The 25,457-nt window shown below is 38.5% G+C and overlaps 1 protein-coding gene across 1 annotated transcript in view; it reads right to left on the bottom strand.

The window, feature by feature from the left end:
• Positions 1 to 25,457, bottom strand: part of LOC132113604 (ensconsin-like) — a 44,333-nt gene that overhangs the window by 2,700 nt on the left and 16,176 nt on the right. Inside the window, exons 3-20 of the mRNA XM_059521452.1 lie at positions 25,233 to 25,313; positions 24,664 to 24,827; positions 17,715 to 17,829; positions 17,058 to 17,153; positions 16,286 to 16,387; positions 15,639 to 15,734; positions 14,554 to 14,649; positions 12,879 to 13,004; positions 8,982 to 9,118; positions 3,795 to 3,928; positions 3,402 to 3,637; positions 2,195 to 2,333; positions 1,684 to 1,864; positions 1,497 to 1,601; positions 1,336 to 1,389; positions 1,131 to 1,203; positions 384 to 573; positions 59 to 288 (exon numbers count right to left, since the gene is read on the bottom strand). Coding sequence (XP_059377435.1) covers positions 59 to 288; positions 384 to 573; positions 1,131 to 1,203; positions 1,336 to 1,389; positions 1,497 to 1,601; positions 1,684 to 1,864; positions 2,195 to 2,333; positions 3,402 to 3,637; positions 3,795 to 3,928; positions 8,982 to 9,118; positions 12,879 to 13,004; positions 14,554 to 14,649; positions 15,639 to 15,734; positions 16,286 to 16,387; positions 17,058 to 17,153; positions 17,715 to 17,829; positions 24,664 to 24,827; positions 25,233 to 25,313 — 2,355 coding nt within the window. The remainder of the gene's footprint in view (positions 1 to 58; positions 289 to 383; positions 574 to 1,130; positions 1,204 to 1,335; positions 1,390 to 1,496; positions 1,602 to 1,683; positions 1,865 to 2,194; positions 2,334 to 3,401; positions 3,638 to 3,794; positions 3,929 to 8,981; positions 9,119 to 12,878; positions 13,005 to 14,553; positions 14,650 to 15,638; positions 15,735 to 16,285; positions 16,388 to 17,057; positions 17,154 to 17,714; positions 17,830 to 24,663; positions 24,828 to 25,232; positions 25,314 to 25,457) is intronic.

A 25,457-nucleotide genomic window follows, 5' to 3' on the forward strand; every position in this document is an offset into this window, starting at 1 on the left:
ATCAATATAAACTAATACGTTACCATTTAGTAGACTTAATAGAATGAAAAGCCCTTACCAGACAGAGCTTCAATAGGCTGGGCTGGATGAATGGAGCTGGCCACTCTAGGCTCTTCAGGGCCCCCATCATCCATCAGGGGTTTGCTCTTTGCATGAACACCCAGATCTATGAGCTCCTCAAAGCTCCAGGGTCCTCCTTTACCATTCAACCCTGGCACCAGGTTCACTTTAGAGTCCTCGTTCACAAACTCCAAGCCCTCCATCAGACAAGACTTGGGAGGGGGGCTGCTGCAGATTAAAGCACAAATGTAAAAGGTGAATGTGTTTTATGCACCACTAGTGTAACCCAGATGAAACTATAGTAAATAAGGTAGTTTTTGTACCAGTCCACTGAGAAATCCTCTGTATTGGGTCCATTGCGGTTCTCTTTATTGTCTACATCTGTTTGTGTGTTCATACTATCAACTGGCTCTTCTTGCTCGCTGACTGGCTCCTCCACAGGTAAGTGATGCTTCTGAGAGTCTGATGGCTCTGTCTTCATGGCATTCTGCTCTGACTTGACAGCCTCGTTCTCTAAATTTTAATGAGACAGATGAATTATTCAGTTATACATTAGGGATACACAGTTAACCGAAATAAAACTGTTGTCTTAGTGTGATTTTCAAACTGCGCAGACTGTGATCTAATTATAGGTTCAGAGTGAAGTGCAACACTGTGTTCATTTACACACAAGCAGCTCATGTTCTAGTGTTTTTAACCCCTTAAATGCAGCTTTATTCTCTACATGCACTGTGCCACTCATTTCACCAGATTTGCCACGAGAAGCCTTTATAAACTGATTCAGCAAAACAGAAGCTTTCCCAGTATTGTGCAGCTATATGTTACATATAGTGATTGAATATCTCATCAATATTTAAAGATATCTCGAGATTTTGGCATTGGCTGCCCTTTGAAATTTGCTTAGTAAATTATTTGTAAATATGGTGTAAAACAGGTGTTCAGTTTCAGTTCAGCAGTTCTCTTGCAACTTGTCACTTGCTTGTCAGTGAAACATCAGTCATCTGCTTTCATACAAACTCGTTGTTGCCGACAAAGTAATATTCTGGCACTTCCGGCATAAAGATACAGACCCTTATTTTCACAGTATATTTGGTCCTCAGCCTCCTCTCCATTTTCATCAGGAATGTCCCTCTCGTCATTACTCTGAGAGAACACACAGACACAACATAAGTAACTGCCTGGAAGTGGAAATGACACATAACAAGCAGATGCAATTCTATGCCTCAATTCTATATTATAAAATAAATACTATAAAATTAAAGCTGGTAAACTTGCCTTAAAATCGATTTGGTCTGTTTTTCTGGTCCTCTTCATAATTTCTTCAATTCTCTGCAGATGGAGACAGAACACTGAAGCTAATTGTATGATTCTTTAGACTACAGTTGCTAACTTCAATGCAAATTGTATAAATGTCAGTGTCATGTGATGGTGTTCACCTTCTTTCTCTCCATGCGCTCTTGTTGGTTCTGTTGCATAATGCGTTCTCTCTCTTGACGCTGCCTTTCTGCTTCCTCTTGGGCCTTTGTTTCAGCCTCTTCTCGCTGCCATTGAATGAACAATGAGTCAATTATTCAAACAGAACAGCTTTATCAGGGTTTCTATGCAATTGCATTGTCAACTCACCTCTTTCTCTAGCTCAACCTGTCTTTGCTGCTCCTCCAGCTCCATTTGCTGTCTCTCCTCCTCTGCTATACGAGCCTGCACCTCCTCTTCTTTCTTCCTCTCCTCCGCCAGCCTCTTCTCCTCCTCTATAAGCCTCAAGCGCTCCTCCTCCGCCAGCCGCTTCTCCTCCTCTTTCCTCAGCCTGTTGAGACATGATACCTCAGGACCTCTGGCACTTCAAAAGTAGTTTTAGCACAAGCTGAGGATAACTTCAACTTGTTATCTGCTTAACAAACCTGCATTACTAACAAGGACAACATGAATATGATTACAAACTAATGTCAGTGTTTTAGCTTGGATTCTTCTGAGTAATTGTAGGTTTAAGATCATAATGTATATGACATAATTTTCCTAGAATAATCAGAAGTAGTTAAAGCAGAAAGACTTATTGACAGTTTGGGGAATGCACAGTGAAGTGTCAAAGCAGGTTCCTGACGTTGAAACAACACTGAAGCTAATCAAATAAACACACTTCTCCTCTTCTTCTCTCTGTATGCGTTGTTGCTCTTCTTTCTCTTTCTGCTCGCGTGCCAGACGCCGGTTCTCCGCCAGGATCTTGGAAGCCTCAGCAGCTGAGTTAGTTCCTGCGATTCCTGCCTTTGAACTGGATTCTGAAAACACACATATACTTGATGCCTATTAATATTATCTTTGCTTTTATTTATAGTTCATTAATTACTTTCTTCTATAGTATTACACAATAAAATGCATTGAAAGACAGGGAAGTGTCTTTCTCCAAGTAAAAGCATAACAGATACATTTTCCAGCAGAGGGCACTGTGTCTCGAGGATAAACCTGAATAGCACAGTTTACAAACCCCAGTTACCCCAGCAGCTTCTGACCTTGTTAGAAGATTTCTAAAGACAGTTCATTACACAAGCAGAGCTGGTTTGCTGCTGTAATAGATCAAAGGCTTTGTTTTGGCCAGACACTTGGCAAGGCAGGAAGCAGTAAAAAGCTGAATCATTTTCAAAGATTATTTCCTATTAAATAAGAGGAAAGAAATGACCTGCTTCATCATCATGACCGCAGGACTTGGCAGAGGATCTTATATGTGCTGAAAGGAACATTTAGTTGAGTTGAAATGCAGTACCTTACTGAAATCCGTCATGCTTCATGTTATAAAAGAATTTCTGATAAACTTCACACTTTAAATTTATCACTGAAATTTTCCACTTGATCCTGAGAGAAATGTCAATGTCAGTTAGAACTTAAAATCTACCTGCCAGAGACACTGTAATAGAGTTCAACAGTTGAGTTCTGGAAATATAAAAACACTGTTCATTTTCTTCACAGGGGAATACATTTTTAACAGTAACTTAACGTGAGCTATAATGTTGTTAATAAACAGAACAGGCTTTCATTAAAGCTGTCAAACAACATTATTTCAACCTATTTAAAAAAAAAAAAATTGTTTAACAGTGAAATTCCTGGTGGAAAAACTATATTACCCATTGAAATTTCTGTAAAGAAATTTCAATCAATCATAGAACTGAAATCATAGAACATAGAACAAATCATGCTAAAAGAACTCAGTAGTGCCTGCCCATGCACTGGAACACTCTCAAAATACATAAATGTTTGTGTGAATTTAAAAATCTATTGACTATAGTAATGTTCAGAACTTTCTAAGCTGCCCAGGTATTATCATTAATATTACGTTTTTTGAGTTCACTCACCCTCTATGGCCTTGGGTGCCGGGCTGGGCGTGCTGGTTTCTGGAGACTGTGGGGTGACGGGCATCATGGGAGACATTTCCTTTGGCTTGGAGTCCCTCTTGCGAAGGGTGGGTGGGCCAGTGGGGGTGAGAGCAGGTTTCTGGATGGGTGGAGGTTTGGATGTGGCAGAGGGCTGAGGGGATGGAGGCCGCTGTTTCGAACCACTTGGGGAAGGAGTGCGGAAGCGTGGACTCTGCCTGAAGGACACAAACATAGAAAATAAGTTAAAAGGATAGGCTTATACACATCGGACTACAGACAGTGGGATATGCAATTTGAGCAGCAGATTGTAAAGGTTTAAAATCAGTTTAGAGTGAAACCACTGCAGGCTAAACCTAATCTCGCGGGTCTTACTTGGCTGCTCCAGGTGAGGGCGCTCTTGTAGTGGTGTTACCAGCGGGAGAAGGAGACGGGGATCGATGACGACTAGAGGGTGAGGCAGGGCGTTTTCCTACTGGTGACTTGAAGCGTTTCTCCTTATCAGCTTGCTGCTTTTACAAATGCAAAAAAATAAAAATAAATAAACACTATGAACCAATGACCTTGACCTTAAAGATTTAAATTAGATTATGAATCCCACATTTTCAATGCTGTCTCAAACTTTGGGATCAAAAGGAAGAGCCTCACATTTAAAAATTCACTTCACAAATTAACGCTATGTAGTGATCAATCAAAACATAGTGTTAATATCACACCATTGCAGCTGGGATTTTACTGCTGTCATCAATCTGAAAAAGACTTTTACTGGATACCCTGCCCACATGATCACAACAGAACAGCTAGCAGTGAGTACACCATGTTTTCATCTCTAACTCTAGGCATCTCTCCAAATGAGCATCAAGCAGATCAGATACAGAGAGCTGTAAGGTCAAGCCACTGGTGAAGCTAGAGTACAGTATGACCATCAGAAGGAAACATGTCAGTTTCAATTTACAATCCTCCCGTGGATAAACAGTGCAAGCTTTCTTTTGCTTTCTCTTTGGGACACACACTCAAGCTCGGTTAGCATTCATTACATGTAGGGCAGCGCTACGAATTAAATGCATGTCTGAATGAATCACTGAAGTGGGCATTTCTAAATCTGATTATTTATAGATCTGATTATGTAAAGTCTGAGATTCTGTCAAGTCAAATCAAGGCAAGCCACCTTTATTCATATAGTGCTTTTTTAACAGCTTTATACAAGTCTGTGCAAGTTAATAGCTTGAATACCACTAAAAACTCTGACGTTCATCATAGCTGTTTGGGGTCTGACTAGCTCACTGTAGTACATACATTTATAATAAGAACAATTATATAACACTTTATTAAAATAACAAACAATTCCAATTTAAAATAAATGCTGTTCTTTCAAAAAAAAAATCTCAAGGTTTCCAGAAAATATTAAGCAGCACAACTGTTTTCAACATTGATAATAAATGTTTGTCTAGCACCAAATCAGCACACGAGAAATTATTTCTGATGCTGAAGACTTAGGTAATGGCTACTGTAAGTTCAGCTTTGGGATCACAGAAATAAATTACATCTAAACAGTTCTTTTTAAAGGGTAACATTTCACAATATTTTTACTTTATTTCTGATCAAATAAATGCAGCCTCATTAAGCTTAAGAGATTTCTTTAAAAAAAATACTTGCAAAAATGTTACCAGCTCCAAACTTACATAGTACATGCTAACATTGGGTAAAATAAAAAGACTTAATAATTCTAATAAGATTGGACCATTTTTCATCACTGAATGAAAAATTGTCCTCAATGCAAGTGCTTCTAGCTACACACACACTTGATTTCCTGTGTTGTTGAAACGTGTCCGAATGCCATCCTTCTATGGTTGGTATTCTGACTTCACTCATTAGGAATCAATAGTTTGAAATGAACAGTTCGGCACTTTGTCAAAAATGACTGATGTCACCCAGATCCCTGTCTCTCCAGCACTCGCTGCTGCTGCTGGCGCGGTCTTAAGCCTGGATCAGATAGTGTTATTCAGATCGAACAGCTCACTGATTAACCTCAGGGATAAAACCAAGCTGTTTTGCAAAGCAAACCACAACATACGGACATAAAAATGTCTGAATGGGTATGTATTGTTTTAAGGCATTTCAACTAAGGAAGAAACAGATAACACACAGGTACTGTAGTTCCGTTAAGCTTATCCTAGTAATGAGATTGCAGATGCTCTGGAAATTTCTTTTCCTTACACGTGAAAACAAAAACCAGCACACATTGTTTTTTTGGGTGAAATTTGTGAAAAATCTACTTAAAATTTTTTTTTTTGCATTATGAAGTATACTATTATTGAAATGTTTGGGGTCATTAAAAAAACAAACTAATTAACAAATTAATGAATAATCCATTCAGTAAGAATTAGTGGTTCAACGGATCACAAAACTCATGGTTCAGTTCATATTACGTTTTTTAAGTCACAGATCGGATCATTCAGGGTTGCTGCAGGATTTTTAAGCTCAAATTTAAGACTTTTTAAGACCATACGAGCAGGGTAGGGCACTTTCGATAATAAACTATTAAACTGTAAAATGACTGTAAAAAGCATGATTACAAAATTTTACCCCCCCCCCCCCAAAAAAAAATAAAAGTTTAATAAAATTATACAGTTCACATTTCTGCCTTTATATCATTTTAATGAAAATGGATGTCAAAAGTATTAATTATTATATTAATTTAAACAATCAATTATAATAATGATTAAATAACATATGAACATTTTACTGTTTAGATTTTTATAACGAATTATCTTCTTAACGACCCACCAGATCACATTTACAGCTCTGCGTGTTTGCAGGGTAAAAACATGGGTCGATTTTCACACTGGTCTGATCAAAAATGTTCCTTAGCAATACCGGAGGCTGCATTTCTAGGACCCTATTTTTTGGCACAGTGCCAACTAGCCAATTCTATTCCAACAGAGGAGACCTGATTCAAACAAACAAACAAACTGATGCAAAAACTAAATCTATGGAAACTATTCATTTTTTATCTTTCCATCTTATTTTTAATGTAAGAGCTAGCGTGAACTTCAATGTTTCGAGGGGGTGTCAGCAATCTCCATTTAGCCTATTTAGCTGTGCAAAACAGTTCATTGTGCTGCTAGATGTTGTAAATTAATATTTGTATTTAAATTATTTTACATTTATTAAAGTACTTATAATCACACTAATTTGTATAGTAATTGCTTTAACGTTTACTGCACTTTAATTGGGTCACACATCAGATGTGTAGCTGCGCTGCAGCTAATGAACTGAAGACTCGCACAGACACAAGTCTTTCTTTCCAAGAAAACGGAATTTAAAACCAGAATATGGATAGAATATATTGAAATAAGTTAGGTTACATTTTTCAAGAGGGTTACCAATAGGTATGTTTAGGGTTGGGAGTTGGTTAGTACAATAATGAATGTGTATACATAATTCCTTAAAATAATAATATACAGAATTAAATAGCAAGTGCTATAAAATAGTATGAACCGCTTATACATACATGAAATGTGTTTCTGAAACGACAGTTTCTGGTAGTGCAGGAATACCCGACTCACAACAGCCTTATTAAAAATGCACATCCATTCTCTGCCAGCAGGAGGCGCTTTCTGAACTGTTTCCCTGCTCATATTTTTTTTTTTATAAAATCGTAGACTTTTTGAAGTTTAATCGTCACATTAAGCTGTATCGCAATTCTGGTCTGTACCCAAATTTAAGACATCCTTGTACAATTAGAGACTTTTTATGACCTTAAATTTGATACAAGTAAATTTAAGACGTTACAATACTTCTTAAGGACCTGCGGGAACCCTGTCATTTTTCGGATCAGTGAGAAATATAATTTTAATGTAACTTTCCATTTATTACCTCTAGCTAAGCATTTCTGTGATACCACAGCAGTAACATAGAAAACAGTGCACAAGTACTGAATCGAGTTCTCTTTCACTGATTTTTGTGCTGGAATGGTTTAAAAATCACTCAATAGTGTAAACGTACAAATTATAAAATTTCACTATTACAGTGGGTATGGAAAGTATTCAGACCCCGTAAAACTTTTCACTCTGTGTTATATTGCAGCCATTTGCTAAAAACATTTAAGTTAATTTTTTTTCCTCATTAATGTACACACAGCACCCCATATTGACAGAAAAACACAGAAATGTTGACATTTTTGCACATTTATTAAAAAAGAAAAACTGAAATATCAAATGGTCCTAAGTATTCAGACCCTTTGCTCAGTATTTAGTAGAAGCACCCTTTTGATCTAATACAGCCATGGGTATATTTGGGAAAGATGCAACAAGTTTTTCACACCTGGATTTTGGGGATTCTCTGCCATTCCTCCTTGCAGATCCTCTCCAGTTCTGTCAGGTTGGATGGTAAACGTTGGTGGACAGCCATTTTCAGGTCTCTCCAGAGATGCTCAATTGGGTTGAAGTCAGGGCTCTGGCTGGGCCATTCAAGAACAGTCACGGAGCTGTTGTGAAGCCACTCCTTCGTTATTTTAGCTGTGTGCTTAGGGTCAATGTCTTGTTGGAAGGTGAACCTTCGGCTCAGTCTGAGGTCCTGAGCACTCTGGAGAAGGTTTTCGTCCAGGATATCCCTGTACTTGGACGCATTCATCTTTCCCTCGATTGCAACCACTCGTCCTGTCCCTGCAGCTGAAAAACACCCCCACAGCATGATGCTACCACCACCATGCTTCACTGTTGGGACTGTATTGGACAGGTGATGAGCAGTGCCTGGCTTTCTCCACACATACTGCTTAGAATTAAGGCCAAAAAGATCTATCTTGGTCTCATCAGACCAGAGAATCCTTCAGGTGTTTTTTAGCAAACTCCATGGGGGCTTTCATGTATCTTGCACTGAGGAGAGGCTTACGTCGGGCCACTCTGCCATAAAACCCCGACTGGTGGAGGGCTGCAGCGATGGTTGACTTTCTACAACTTTCTCCCATCTCCCGACTGCATCTCTGGAGCTAAGCCACAGTGATCTTTGGGTTCTTTTTTACCTCTCTCATCAAGGCTCTTCTCCACCGATAGCTTAGTTTGGCCAGACGGCCAGCTCTAGGAAGGGTTCTGATCTTCCCAAACGTCTTCCATTTAAGGATTATGGAGGCCACTGTGTTCTTAGGAACCTTAAGTGCAGCAGAAATGTTTTTGCAACCTTGGCCAGATCTGTGCCTTGCCACAATTCTGTCTCTGAGCTCTTCAGGCAGTTCCTTTGACCTCATTATTCTCATTTGCTCTCAGTTTTTCTTTTTTAATAAATCTGCAAAAATGTCAACAATTCTGTGTTTTTCTGTCAATATGGGGTGCTGTGTGTACAATAATGAGGATAAAAATGAACAAAAGAGCAAATGGCTGCAATATAACAAAGAGTGAAAAATGTAAGGGGGTCTGAATACTTTCCGTACCCACTGTATGGTTAAATATTGCAATTAATCTGCAGATCACGTGTCAAACCGTGGTGCCTGGTCTGCATGGATCAACCACAATCTATTCAAAAAACTAAATTGAAAGTGGAAGTTCACATGCAGCATCTGCTCACCTGCATCATACTGGAAATGCCATCTGAAGACACAGAAGCTGGAGGGCCTTTTTTTCGATCGCTGCTGCGACTGCGTAGGGGTCCTGGTGGGGGCTGCAAGGGGCTGGCAGATGCTGAACGAGGACACAGGTGAGACTCTGGTAAAGGACACAGTCAGTGGTGCACAGCCAGGGACAGCAGGGAAGGGACGTCACAAGCAGCCGAGTGGGTGAGCAAAGCAAAGGTAGAGAAAGGGACAGAAAGAGGGAGATATAAAGAGAAAGAGAGAAGGGGAAAGGGATGATAACAGCACAAAACATTGGTGTGTTAGATCAGTCAAATGGGTTGACAGGGAACTGTTGCTGATAGCAATGATGGCCTCAGGCAGACTGGGTTTGATTGGTGGGTTGGTGGGTGTGAGACAGAGAGAGACAGACAGCATCCTGGATAGACAACACATACTGGTCACCAATACGTTGAAGCACACTTGTATTGGCACCAAGCAAGCACCTTAGCGTGTAATTTTAGTCAGATTAATTATCACTAATTAAAGAACATTCACTCACTCATACTCCCCTTACATCCACAACAGGGACATCACACATCATAAAATATACTCCATGCCAACTCTGAAACAGCCTTTCGACTATCTCTGACATTTGCATATGATTGTTGCATTTCGTTGCATTTAGTGAAAGTCATACAGAACTTTTAAATTGGTGATGAAGCAGCCATTACCCTCCACTTTCACACAAATGAATAATGAATGTATGAATATATCCACACACACACACACACACACACACACACACACACACACCAAAATGATTAATTACAGAATAGTTAATTCTTTATACCTGCCCATTTTACAGAAATTTGAGTTTAAAGAATAATGTTTTAGTGGAAAATGTATGGTAATTTTAACTTTTTTCACCCCCACAAAAAAGTTAAAATATTTAAATGCACCTGAAGCTTAAATGGCATCTGAAAATTCTACATAATAGGAACGCATCTCCTATACCTCTTTCCACTGGAAATGAATGACTTGCGGTCTGGCATTTGTCGAAGATAGTCAAAAGGCAGTTTTAGTTATTTAACCATGTAGACGTTACAAGTTACAGCCTACAACAGGCTGGATTCAGCTTAAACAAAATTAGAAACAAACAAACAAAATCACATCCTGCAGCACATCCTACAGTCTGCTCCCAAAGTAAAATCCCTATTCATTTCTCCATAAAGAAGCTTTAAGGATTATCAATAGTAGGTTTCTGCAGAGTATTACTGTAATTCATTTTTGCTTTTTAATTTCTTTACAACTCATAAACCATAATCAAACAGCCAGAGAAGCCACTGTAACCATTGAAATGTAAACAACCCCAAAAGCATTATTACTGATAAAAGGTGAATTATTTCATATTAAACCATCATTCCTTCAGATGATTTCTCAGAGCTTTGTTTTTTTCCCCAAATATTTTCATAGCTTCAAATCAAAGTTTGTAATGTGCTTCATCTTGAGGCTGGTAAATTTAGTTTAGCTTTAATATGGATTAGGGCTTTAAAAAATCCCTATGAAGTAAACGAATGGGAAAAATACTTTTAGAACCAGACAATGAAAATGTGGTTGCCACTGAAGAACCCAAAGATCACTGTGGCTGAGCTCTATAGAGATTGGTATTCGATCAGGGGAAGCCCCGTATCTGTTGGTGGAGGTGAAGTGAGGTGAGCGATAAGAGCTGACCTAAGGATTGGGTCTGCTATGACAGTGGGATTTCTGTGCTAATCTCAGCACACTATAATAAACCATGAGTATTATCATCATGGAAAGCCTATACATGTAATTGATTCATAAGCTGATGATTCATAATCATCTCAGTCTATTTTAAGAAACCAATAAGGCAGTTCAGATACTATCAGACTCAGTTATGCTGATAGCATCATGTCAACAACCCTGTCAAACAAGTTACATATCCAGTATGCACTTAGCCTTCAAAGGTTGCTTGGAATCCTAAGTGAGTTTGGTAGATTTGGAAACTGAAGATAATATGTTTAGGGTGACGCTGCTGGTCTGCAGGGCCGAAAGCTGCTCTGTGTGGATCATCTGAAGATTGAAGTAACAATAGCAGGGCACAGATTCAATCCACTCATTCCCTGTCACACACAGAACTGCTCGGCTAATTAGCTTACAAAAGATCCCTTAGCAATAGCAATGGAGCACCTTGCAAATGTTGATGTGTGCATGTGTATTTTAAAGAATGACAGCAGGTTAAAGAGTAGTGATGCACTGAAATTAAAATGTAAAAAAGTACTGTGTACGATGGTGAAAAATGATTTGGCCACATTTCTGCTAGTGACCATAATGCTGATGAATGCAGATGATATGCATAATGTTGTAATGTAAACACAAATGACATTTTACACAGGTTTTTGTTGCTTTCCTTAAATTAGAAAGTAGGCTGAAGTTTGATTCTTTATGAGGCAAACTGATCTATGTACACGTGTAAAGACGTCTTTGTCCATTCCGTCACAGGATTTCTCCATGTGAGTCACACAGAGAAGGTACACATGCTTCATGAACTGTAAATGCTAGCTCATTTCTGATAATATAATCAGATGATGACTGCATTTTAATCCAATTAAACCTGGAAGAATTCAAGTGCACTCTGCTTTGGTTAATGTAAACGTTTCTGTTAAAATTTTGCTTTTGGCTAAAAACAGTTATGAAACATTAATGGCATTCTGGTGAAAAGTTAAAAGACAAAATTTCTGTGCATCCCTAGAAAAGACTGCTAAGCTTGAAAATCAAACACTGCTAAATTTGTTTCAATGCATGTAGAATTCAAATGTGATTCAAGCCACTTTAAAGGTCCCGTTCTTCATGATCCCATGTTCTAAACTTTAGTTAGTGTGTAATGTTGTTGTTAGAGTATAAATAATATCTGTAAAATTATAAAGCTCAAAGTTCAATGCCAAGCGAGATATTTTATTTAACAGAATTCGCCTACAACTAACGACCCGTTTGGACTACATCCCTCTAGTTCCTGCAGTAATGACGTCACTAAAACAGTTTTTTGACTAACCTCCGCCCACATGAATACACAAAAAAGGGGGCGTGGTCTTGTTGCGCTCCGATGGAGAAGAAGGAGGAGCTGCATTTGTGTTTGTCGCCATGTCGTCAAATGCTCTTATTTTCATCTCGGAGTCCAATCATCTTTGTTTGGCCTTCCCAGGGTCGCTGGAGATCAGGGTCGCTGTTCCCTCTTTGTCTGGAGAAGTCGTTGTTTATGGATCACAACCGGTAAGTGTGTTTTATTATTTAAGTTGGTGCGTTTAACAGTTTCTGTAACTTATTACACAAAGGGCAACGCTGTTTAGCTTTGTTAACTAGATGTTAGGGCTGTGCAAAAAAATCGAATGTGATTTTCATGCGCATGTGGTCGGTAAAAACGCTCCTGTGATTATAAGTACATCTCTAGCAGTTTTCTAAACAAATCCTGCCCACTTGCTTCTCAAAACTAGCCCAATCGCGTTTCCATGAGGGCAGCGTGTGCTAAGCTGGTGTCGAATCACAATACAGGAACCGCTGGCACAATCAGAACTCGTTACGTATTTCTGAAGGAGGGACTGCATAGAACAAGGAAGTCATCAGCCCGTTTTTATGACAGTGAAAACAGCGGTATACAGATAGGTGAATTGTGTGAAAAATACTTTTTTTTTAACACGCGAAAAATGAACACGTTATATTGCACACTGTAAACACAATCAAAGCTTCAAAAAAGCACGAAAAACGGGACCTTTAATGGACCCCAGCATGCCCAATACAACACGCCAACCAAGCACCCCTGCAAATCGCCTTACATCTATTCTATACAGAAGTGGAAGGTTCTGATACGAGCTGGGCCTCCCTCTCTCTAGTGTTACCTTGGGTGTCTCCTCCTTCGGCGGACAGGGCCGCAGCACTCTTGCTTCTAGCTAGCGAGGCCTGGGTGGGTGTGAGCAGCCGACTGAGGACACTGCTATCCACGGGGGCAGCCAACAAGCGGCGAGCTATAAACATGGTGTGCCCGTGCAGACACCAAAAACAGAAAAAAACAAAAGAGAAAAGAAAAGAGATAGGTTGAGGAATAAACACAAGAGGAAGGAGAGGGGAATGACACCAATGTGATTTAAAATGCAAGAATCAACACAAAAAAAACTAATAGAAAAGTACTAAAATGTAAACAGTGGATGTCAATTGTGACTCATTGCTGGTGAGACAAAAAGAATATAAGTGAGATAAGAGGGAGGTGATTGGGAACAGGACCAGGGCTGTGGAAGTGAAGGTGAAAACAAAGGGGACATATAAAGCCAGGACTAAAAGAGTAACTGGAAGAGCATTTTGGGAACCATTAGACAAGAGTTAAGCATTTTTAATTTGAGGTATAGATCGAATTTATGTTATTATTAAATTAAGAAAAAGATTACAGGTCTGCTTTTGAACATATTCTGGTCTCTACTGCAGTTTTGCAGAATGTAGTTGGGAAAAAAAATTCAGCTGAAACTGAATTAATTCAATACAGATTTTCACTGCAAAACTGTAGCAGGACATGCTAACGGGGCCAAAAAGCTCTTGTAGTCATGAGATCTATGTTTGTAATCAGTTACAAATCCACAGTGGGGAAAAACTAAACAATGAAGGAGTAAAAACAATTTCTCTTGAATGGTCCTTTTATTTTATGTTCCCCTTTGACACTATATTGACACAGTCCAAATTGTAAAGAGGGGGTGAGGCTGTTAAGCTTTTGATGATGTGGTTAAGGGAGTTGAATAATAAGGAAGGGCTCTCAGCATAGATAATAGTGGTATCAATCTGAACAAGTGTGTACTGTGTGTGTGAAACTCTAAAACTGTCTATTACAACACAATTCAAGAGGTCATTTAATTTTCATGAGTGAGCATATAAACCAAGTTTAAAGATGTCTTGCAAACCAGTCTCTAGAAATAAATACAGCGTTCCTATAAATCTACTCAGCATTCTGTGTATGTAAGCCTGGAATGACATTAGAAACACTTATGCACTGAAAAAAGCCCAGGCACCAGGGGCCAAACTCCTTGGTTAATGTCATTTAGGAAGAAAAACAACAATGTTCACACAAACAAAACACATTGCATTTGCATACACAAAGAGCTCATTCCTGGTGAGTAAGTCAGTCGAGGTCCTTGAGAGAACGAAAAAGCAACAAGGTGAGGTTAAGACGAACTGGAAGCTCAAAGCAGCAGCAAACACAGCAGACTTGAACTTGAACACCAAACGACATGTGAACAAAATATCATAGATTTTAGCAGATCGTTATGTTTCTGAATGCACGATGATCTGATGCACGAGGGAAAAGACATGGCAAGCAAAGAATGTAGGGACGAGAGACGCTGCACATTTATAAACACAAACCAACCCATGCCCCCCCTCCCCAACATCCCTTATTACACCAATGTCATGTTCTGTTGGCTGCAGATTAAACAAAAGCAAAGCGGACCATAGACGTGAACGCAGTTTGCACTTATTTATAAGTAAGTGGCGAACAGGCATGGCGAAATGTCCCAGTTGGGATTTAAGCACCTGATTGATCTGCTGGGGATTTCTCTGGTTTGGTGACAGGCTGCGTTTTAGCCCCTACTTGAGAGAGGGAGGAGCTTCGTTTCTTCAGGATTGGGCCTACAGACAAAGTGGACAGGGCAGTGTTAAAATCATTCAGGAAGCAAAGACTTTTCTGTGTCTAAGATTATGCGTGCCACTTGCAGTGAATGAGGAAATTGATATTTTGATGAGAACAATGCAGCCAGACTCTGCTTTATAATTGTGGTTGTATTTATAGTAGTTTTCAGTTTAATTATAATATGGAGAATTGCATTTGTTGCATGCTTGCGAATGCCTGTGTAAGCTCCCTGTATACATTTAAATGCTTATTTACACTGAAACTAGATTTTTAGAATGACACTGGTTAACCTGCTAAAGTAGGCAAATAAAGGCTCACACTATTTACTTAATAAAAATATTTTATGAGACCTTGTGATTGTTCATCATTGTTCTCCATCTCTGTGTTAAAAGGGTCATGAACTGAGAAATGAAAATGTCCCTTGATCTTTTGACATATAAGAGGTCACTGTACTATAAAAACATCCTGCAAGTTTCAGAGCTCAAAACGTTCTTGTTAGTCTAAAAACAGCTTATATTGAAGCCGGTCTGCCAAAGTTATAAATTAAAAAACATCATAATTTAGAAGTAATGTAAAAATCTTGATAACATTACAAGTGGAGAACAGTACAAAATAATACAAAAGGTAGTTCATGACCCCTTTAAGTGTGCAGAAACAATGTTAAAGGGATAGTTAATTAAAAAATAAAAATTCTGTCATCATTTTACTTACTGTTCAAAACCTATATGACTTCTTTGGAACACAAAAGAAGAAATTAAGATAAATTACTGATACTTTCATAGAGATTTTGTTTGAAAATTACAGTTGACATTCATTGTAAACAAATGGGAAAAAAGAGCTGGTGCATTCTTCAAAATAACTCATTTTGCGTTTCACAGTAGAAAATAATTCAGGTTGGACACGACAATAGTGTGTGTAAATGAAGACAGAATTTTAATTTTTTTTTTACAAAACCTTCAAAATAAGGGTAATGTTGGCAGTCTGGCACCTGTCTTTTCCACCTGAGGCTGCTTATGCACTTCTTTAGAGGTCTGAGGAACATTGTTAGGCAACCGGTTCAAAGACAAACTTCTCCTCTTTGCACCTGAGAGACAAAAAAGAGCTGAGGAAACTCCTGAATCGAAAACATATGTTTCTCTCATTAGGGACAGAAGACAGACTTCAAAGATAAAACCATCAACACAAAAGTGATCTAAAATCTTCAACATTTGTGTGGCACCACACTAAAATGTGCCTGCAGAGAAGGAACTGAAGAGGAGACTCCTACACAAACACTAGTGTGAAACTGTCTTGAGTCATAGCTGCCTGCTGCTGTTAGAGGAAAAGGAAACTGTGGAGAGAAATGGCATGTCTGCAAAAACCATAAGCTGCCAAGATGGCAAAAACACTTTCGGCCAATTCAAATAAACACAATGCTGTATTTGCATTTAAATAACATTGAAAAATTAAGCTCATCAAGCAAAACACAGGGAGAGGCACCTGTGTGAGACATGACTTGTGACTGATTTCTGTTTTCGATCACATGACCAGCATTAAAAAAAGTATGTACTCATGCTCATGTATCAAAAGATCTCATGCAGTATGGCGTACATCCTGGATAAGAAAAGGGTAGGAGAGGGCAGGGAGGACACTTACTTTTATCAGGAGAATTAAGGAGGGTGGCTGAGGATGAGGAGAGACGCTTGCTGATAACTGAGTCAGTCTGTTTCAGGTTTGTAGTAGAGGAAGAGCGCTTGTCTACAGGGGAGGGTGAATATGCACACAGAAACAGACAGGGAAGTGGAATTAGTTACAGGGGTTAGAACGTGCTAAGCTACTGTTAATTACACTAATATAAGCTGGCTTAATTACATGTTAAAGGTAACAGCTGCACATAAAAAAAAAATTAAAGCATACTTAATAGCTAGACCTGAAATCGTGACTGCCTTATATGTCTGTTACATTCAAATATTTTGAAAAAATATTTTATATTATGAATAAATAAATAAATGTACACTTCTATATAGACTAGACACACACATATATAAATATAAATTATAATTTGTATTAAGTAGTTAAAATTCATAAAAAGGATAGATAATCAGTATTATGCATAAGTTCCAACTAAGGCAAGCTCAGTCTGCATAAGTAAAGCATAAATCTGTTAGTAAACATTCAAAGGGACATTAAATCTAGATAAAAAGTGGAGGGAAAAATCTGATTAAACTCAAAGTGACACGTCCTCAGTAAGTGCTTCAGAGAACATGCTCTTTGTTACAATCTCTGGCAAGTGAAGAAAATATATTATTATAAACAACTTAGTGAGTGAATAAGAACCAGCCAGTACAGCCCCAGTCAGATTAGTGCACATATGATCGAAGGGGAGGAGTGGGCAGTTTGTGCCATGGGCAGGCAAACTACAAACCACCTTGTGACGTCTGATTCCTTGGTTGCTTGGTGGCTGGAGAAGCAGGGGAGATTACTATAGCAATCGGGGAGGAGGCGGGGCCACTGTCAGTCTGTCCTGTGGGAGGGGCAGGGACAGACAGGTCGCTATTGGAAACTCTCTCCCCAAGGAGAATGTGAGAGGTGGAAAAACACAGCTGACAACATTAGATTTCCATCCCTGAGTGCATACAACCACCAACAAACAAACATGAGTTGTTAAAGGTAAAGTGTGTCATTTTTGGTATGTTTGGGAAATAGTTTCTGCTATCCCAGTTCAAAACACAGTGGCTCAATTAAAAAAAAAAAATCCAGCAACCATAGGATTAACTGGGGAGGGACTACCTGTTTGACTGACCAGTGGCATATGTGGGTTTCAGGAAACTGTGTGATAACAATCATACATCTAGTGTCTAGTCATTATAGTAAAGCGGTGCACAAACGACACACTTCGCCTTTAACACCAAATAACCGCAATCAGGATTGTCAAAAGAAGATGATTATTCATAGAGTCATAACACACTTGGGCGGACTACGGGACAATCAGTGAAAGAAGGCTGTTCAAGTTTTATAAGGAAAAGCTGTTGAATATATTAGCAAGTGCTTCTGAGGTTTTGACATTTAGAAAAAGCACTCATACCATTTTTGTTGTCAGAGTCTGAAAGTCCACCCCAGGACCATCTCTTCTGTCTCTCTCTACTCTCTACTCGCTGGCTGCGCTCAAGGGTACGTCTCATCACGGCCTCATAGTGCTCCTACACACACACACACACACACTTTGTTAGACAAATAAAGCCATGATACATCCACTGAGTTGTGCAGCAGTGGACCGTGGAAAAAGGTGTGGGTGTTAATACTAAAACAAAGTCCATGATTCTAGGCTCGTTTGCATGTCAGGTACTGACAAACATGACTCCTGCTGCTTTCTGTAAGACTAACAAAATCACCCGTTTCATTTTATCCATTTTCTCATAAAAGTGTGTTCATGATGTTATAGATAAAAGAGTGTTAATGAATAACCCCAATAAGAAGCAGGGTGATATCACCAACATCTTATTTCACCGTATGAGGAATGTCATTTCTCGATAACGATATGTACCTCGATATAGCTATTTTTTTTTTCTTTTTGTTTCTTAAAATTAAGAAAAATAAGCTAATTACAAGCACAACAGAACAAATAATTATGAAATAAACATTTAATTTATTCAGCTACACTAGGCTAGGTTTATTTAACATATAGTAGGAAATATTACAGAAATTGCATAAGATGTATAAATAAAACACTGCATTGTCTTCACTGTATCAATCAAACATGCTTAACATTAATAATGACAAATAGCAGCAGGTAAATAAGGCTGCTGTCCCTTTAAGACTGACTGCACGGATCCAATATACTGAAGCTCATCCGGTTTTCACCCAACTGTTTTACATTTCTTTAACATACAACCAGAGATGTATAAAGTACTAGAGACACAGACTTGAGTAAAAGTACAGGTGCTCTATCAAAAAATGACTTGAGTAGAAGTAGAAGTGCTCTTTAAGCACCACACTTAAGTAGAAGTACTAAAGTATTCAACATTTTTTGTACTTAAGTATTGCAAGTAGTCTATTTGAAAATTTACTACTCAAGTACTGAAAGTAAAAGTACAAGTATTGTGTTATGTAGTTATTAAAGAAAGTACTCAAAAGTTTGAACATATTGTTTTTACTCAAATGATTAACCTAAAGGACAATCACAATTCCTTTGACTGTACCTTTTTGTAAACAAAAAACAGATTAAAGGGTTAGTTCGCCCAATTTGCAAAATTATGTCATTAATAACTTACCCTCATATTGTTTCAAACCCGTGAGACCTCCGTTTATTTTTGGAACACAGTTTAAGATATTTTAGATTTAGTTCGAGAGCTCTAAGTCCCTCCATTGAAGTTGTGTGTACCATGTCCAGAAAGGTAAGAAAAACATTATCAAAGTAGTTCATGTGACATCAGAGGGTCAGTTAGAATTTTTTGAAGCATAGAAAATACATTTTGGTCCAAAAATAGCAAAAACTACGACTTTATTCAGCATTGTCTTCTCTTCTGTGTCTGCTGTAAGACCGTTCAAAACAAAGCAGTTTGTGATTTCCGGTTCGCGAACGAATTATTCGATGTAACCGGATCTTTTTGAAACAGTTCACCAAATCGAACTGAATCGTTTTAAACGGTTCGCGTCTCCAATACGCATTAATCCACAAATTACTTAAGCTTTTAACTTTTTTAATGTGGCTGACACTTCCTCTGAGTTAAAACAAACCAATATCCCGGAGTAATTCATTTACTCAAATAGTACACTGACTGAACTGCTGTGAAGAGAGAACTGAAGATGAACACCGAGCCGAGCCAGATAACGAAAAACAGACTGACTCGTTCACGAGTCAAGAACACTGATCTATATATTTATTATTATATATATAATAATATTATAGAACCGAGGAGCTGATGATACTGTGCATGTGTGATTCAGCGTGAAAGCAAACCGACACACAGAGCGCATGAACCGAACTGATTCTTTTGGTCATTGATTCTGAACTGATTCTGTGCTAATGTTATGAGCCCAGGTAAACCGAAGGCTTGCAGTCAACGCCAATGACGCCATTACGTCGAGCGCAAAAGAACCGGTGAACTGTTTTCTTCAACCGGTTTATTGAATCGAACTGTCAACCGGTTCTTCACTCGTGAACGAGTCATTTTCTGGCTCGGCTCGGTGTTCATCTCTCTCTTCACAGCAGTTCAGTCAGCACGCGCAGTCTGCTTAATCGCTTGATTCGCTCAATGATGTGCCAGCTTCATCAAACCTGCCATCTACAGTTCTGTTTGTAATGGAATGATTCGTAACATAATTGTAACGAGTAACGATGCAGCACATAAAATAATATCGGATTTAAAGTATTAAACTCATCGAAAATATGTTCTGAAGTAAAAGTGGAAGTAGGAGAAAAAAATAATACTCTAGTAAAGTACAGATACCGGCTTTTAGTACTTAAGTACAGTAGTGAAGTAGTTCTACTTCGTTACTATACATCTCTGCATACAACCAACAGTGTTTACTTGAATACTCCACATGACGGGCATTATGACATTACTGTGAGTGTATTTGACAATTCAAGCACAATAAAACACGAAAGAGATTTGTTTAAGTGATTGCATGCTGTCGAGAGAGGGGCTTTCAGTGCGCACGCTTCGGCTGTGTGTCAATCAGACAAGCATCACATTGAGTTCTTTTCCACTGCTTACTGCATTTAATAACTCTACCAAGTGTGTCCCACTCTTTATTTTCTCATTGATGCATGTTTCCTTATCACTCAAAAGGTGTATAACATTTAAGCAGTACTGTGTTATGCAGATATGTTTGCACTGAATACATGATATAGGAAAATCTCTAACGATAGACACTTTATTTCGCGGTAACAATATATACTGTCAAACTGCCCAGCTAGTCAGTGAAGAGACCAACGAGGTTGGTTGACTGTAGGGACGAGCAAAAAACACACATTTCCCAAAACAGACTGGTTGGTGGGATGTCTAAACAACTAGCTAAGCTTAAGGGAGTCCAGTATAATTAGCAGAGGTGGGGGACTCGAGTCACATGACTTGACTCAAGTCTGACTCGAGTCACAATTTTCAGGACTTGCGACTTGCTTGATTAAAGTATGAAAATGACTTGACTTTGACTTGAGAACAAGTTACTTGAGACTTGACTTGAAGTGGAAGACTCGACAATGACTTGAACTTATAATAAACAAACAGCAATAAAATTAATAAATAAAAATAGATATACGTATTGTGACGTCAGCACCACTACTCAGCGTCTGTGCCTTTAACGCTGCACAATTCAAACCGCGCCAAACATGGAAGGCAGTAATGTTAGTCGAGCTCCACAAATAGTCTTGTTTGGTTATGAGGACTTTGAACTGGACCGTGCCAATAAAAAAAGATTTGCCAGATGCAAAATATGCAACTCAAAAATATCCGACACGACAACCACGACGTCAAATTTTATTCGACATTTCAAGAACCACAAGGAAAGGTAAGAAAGTCATCTCTTTCTTGTCAGTTTCACTAAGATCTATAACGATAATGTAATGAATTAATCTTTTATGTTTGGTATAATTTGGCCTTGATGCATATTATGTTTTTTTCTTATTAGAAATGTGAGCATTATCATTATGATACGTTTCGTAAATAGATGTTATTTGGAATAGTTATTTGGGGTCTTTGGCTATAACAGTGACGTAGCCTGAATTTTGATTTTGATAGGCATCTTAAAATGAGCGGGACGCTCCATATATTACATGTAGTCTATAATGTCTGTATTAAATGTGCGCATTTTCAAGTGTTAGTGGACTGCGTGTGGAAACTAAAAAGCATTGCGCTGATACCATATTGCATGACAGGCTAACATGGAGGCGCCGATGTGATCACTAGCACCTACAAGTTACTTTAAGAGTTTTTTTTTTTTTTGGTCATACAGACAAGAATAATTTCAGCGCAATTACATATTAGGCAGTTTTTCAGTCACAATAATTAGTTTATAAGATTATTAGTCCTTATACATGCTTAAGTTTTACATTCTATCAGTAACTTACAAGTATTTACATTTCTGTGTAAACGTATGAAAATCTGTGAATGCTGGAACCAAACTTTACGTGAATACATCAGTAAATGATCATCACTTAAATTAATTTCTATTTTGATTTTCCTTAAATTACAGTATTTTAAAAAATGTAAAGAATGTTTGTGCATACGAAAATAAATTTGTTTTAATGTTAACAGTTAATGTTAATGTTTACAGTTTTCCCTGATTGTTTTTTTTTATCCATGCAGATATGATGAATATCTCAAATCCAAGATACACTGTAGCGATCTACAGCAGCCATCCATGTCACAGTTCATTGTGCCCTCGACTACTACATATCCAGTCAACCATCCTCGACAAAAAGCCATTACAGAAGCAATAATATCTGATCTGATCATTAATTGCAACATGCCCCTGTCTATCACTGACAACAAGCACTTCATTCACTTTCTCTCCATTATGGACCCAAAATATACTGCAGTGAGCCGCAGAACCATCACCTCAAGACTTGACACTGTGGTGTCTGAGAGACAATCAAAACTAATAAGTGAAATGGCCACAGTTGAAAATCTGTCTGTCACTGTGGACATCTGGCCAGACAGAAGAATGAGAGGCTACCTTGGTGTCACCGCTCACTGGATGAACACTGCAGCAGATGCTATAACTTTGAAATCTCATCTATTAGCTTGCAACCGCTTCAAGGGGTCACATACGGGAGAGAGAATTTGTGAAGAATTTGAACAAATATGTGATCAGTATAAAATCAAACAAAAGATTGATCATATAATTTGTGACAATGCACCAAATATGAAGAAGGCATTCACCACATGTTTTCCCAGTTCAGCTTAAGCAGATGAGGATGATGATGATGACTGCCTTGATGATGCAGAACTTTGGAATGCCCTTCCAGTGGATGAAGAGGAGAGGCTGAATGAGACCTTGACCTCCAAAAGTCAGCATAGACTACAGTGCTTTGCACACACACTACAATTGGTTGTTGGTGATGGTCTTAAAGAGACCAGGGCTGTCAGTTCGGCTCTGGTCAAAGCATCGCGGATCAGTTCTCTGCTCCACACAAGTACTTCTTTTAAGGAGGAATTTGAGAAAGAATTTGGCCAATGTGGAGTGCTTGCTTCTGTTGTTACTCGATGGAATTCGACTTTCCGACAGTTGAAGTCCTTGCTTAGCTGTGACTACCAAACTTTGTGCAAGGTCTTGGATGTTAGAGGGCACAGAGAGACTATTTTTACTCTAAGAGAGTGGGCTCAGATTAAAGAACTGGTCACCATTCTGAAGCCCTTTGCTGATGCCACTGATCTCACTCAGGGAGAGAAAGTTGTAACCATAAGTGCTGTGATTCCCTGTGTTCTCTCCCTCAACAATCACTTGGAAAATCAGAAAGAAGGAACACAATACTTGGTCAACCTAATCCACAGTCTTCAAAGATCACTGCAGAGAAGATTCAAAGGAATCTTTGTCAATGTAAACATGTCTCAGCCAGAGACCAATGAAGGAATCCTGCCATTCTCTGATCCTTTTTATGTCAAAGCAGCTGTTCTTGATCCAGCCTTTGGGGTTATGTGGATAGAGCATGATGTATTGGTTGATGACAAGCTGAAGGAGCAGTTGACCATGGAAGTAAAAAGTAAGTTATAGGCTAATTCTATAATGAGACCCCATACTTGTAAATATTACATTTATTAGTAGTATTTTATTTATTTATTTATTTTCAGAAATTGGAAGTGCTGCATAATAAACCATTAAAAGTTTGCAATCTTGATTTAAACACCCAATAATCTTATTCCTAAATGACAATGTTCAAAGTACGATCACAGCAAACATTAAATTCTGCATTGGCACTGCTGCTGGCCCAGAGAGAGCAGTTATCATGTCTAAGTATTAAAATGAGACATTGAATCATTTATTCAGTTTCTGACTGCTTAAAAAATCTTTAAAATTAAATATTTTTAAATAAACTACAGCAATTAACATTTTGTCAGAACATTTAGTAAATTCTCTAGAATGTTGTGTAGGTTTATTTGTTTTTTTTACATTTTTGTGTTTTAGATCTGATTCTCCAGGAGGCAGAGCATACCAATATGGAACAGACAGGTGATGGAGATGAAGAAGAGCAAATCAAAGGTGATGAAACTGGGCTGTTCTTATACCACAAAAGCAGAAGAAATCCACTCATTTCAGCCCTGCGGCCCAGCTCAACCATTACCTGGACAATTGTGATGGCCAGAACTACCTTTTGTTTTGGGGAATGAACAGGGAGAAAATGCCTTCACTGTTCCAAATCGCAATGAGGGTATTAGCTGTGCCTGCTTCAAGCGCACCTGTCGAACGTGTGTTCAGTCATGGTGGGATTATTATGCGGCCCCATCGTTCACAGCTTAGTGCCAATGTCTTGGCAAACCTTATTTTCTGTAAATGCAACACATTTTAGACTGTTTCAATTAAACTGAATTAGACAGATTGGATCATACATCTTAGACTCTAAATGTTTTGTTTAAACACAATTTTATTTTATTTTCAGATATTAATGTAGCACAGATATGCATGTGATTCATATATATTTTGCAAATGTATAATAAGATGCATTGTATATGTTTACAAGTTCATCTTTTCTTTGCAAAAAAGAAAGATTTATCTGAACTGTGACTTGAGACTTGACTCGAGACTTGATGGTTAAGACTTGATACTTGCTTGGACTTGACCATGTGTGACTTGTCCCCACCTCTGATAATTAGGCTGGTTTAGGTTCAGACTTGACATTATGCATGGCTTTAAAATATTATACTCTGTGTGTAAAGGATTATACAGCCTTTAGGAATGGTCTCTAAAGGGCATTTTAATATTTAAAAGGAAATTTAATATTGCAGCAGGAGGTTAACCTTTTGAATGGTAGTTTGCTTTGGTTTGTGTGTTTTTACAAAGAGTAAGGTCTAAGACCCTATTAAAAAACAGCTTACCTTTTCTTCCTCTAATTTCTGTTTCCTTTTCTCCTCCACTGCAGCTCTCCTCTGTTCCTCCTTCCTGCGCTGCTCTTCCAGCTTCTTCTGTCTCTCCTCCATCTGTCTCTCCACCTGCAGCCGGGTCTTACGCTCTCGCTCCAGGAGCTGAGTCTCACGGGCTGCTGAATGGGCCAAACAGGGTGTGTTAGCAGGTGTGTTTGTACGATTTGTTACAATGTAAGAGAATGAATTGTCTAACTCTGTGCAGGGGTTGGCAACTTCTTGACACGAAGGGCCTTTTTCATTTTTTATCACTTTCTGTTGCATTGTTACACAAAAATAATGCAGTGTACACTATGATTTTCAATGTATGCTGAATTGTTTCCCAGCATCCACCTTATCATGAATAAATTATGCAAATGACTGCCTCACTGTTTTGTAAACATAGTGTTACTGTTCTCTTTGACTTGTGTTATTTCTCTTCCTCTTATTACCTGTGTACCAATTATTATCCTTCTGCAAGACAATGGTTATATACTCATCTAAAGTTACCAACACCTGTTGTGTGAAATTTTTTGCTTTGTCACCATGTTGCTTTTCCTGCTCTTCTCTCCTCTCTTTGGCCACTCTGAGTTTGTCGTCTATCCTCAAGGCTGCCCCATCTATGACTGAGAACACGGAACACAATGTCAGTGTAGCAGTTGAAATTTGAACACTTCCTGGGCTATGAAAAAGCACTCGGTAGATTGCACTAGTATCTGTTGCGCAGATAATCCTTTCACATGGACCTATATGAGGCTCAGGTTACAGAT

The sequence above is a fragment of the Carassius carassius genome, chromosome 33 (genome assembly GCF_963082965.1).
Source record: "Carassius carassius chromosome 33, fCarCar2.1, whole genome shotgun sequence".
NCBI classification, from domain to species: Eukaryota; Metazoa; Chordata; class Actinopteri; order Cypriniformes; family Cyprinidae; genus Carassius; species Carassius carassius.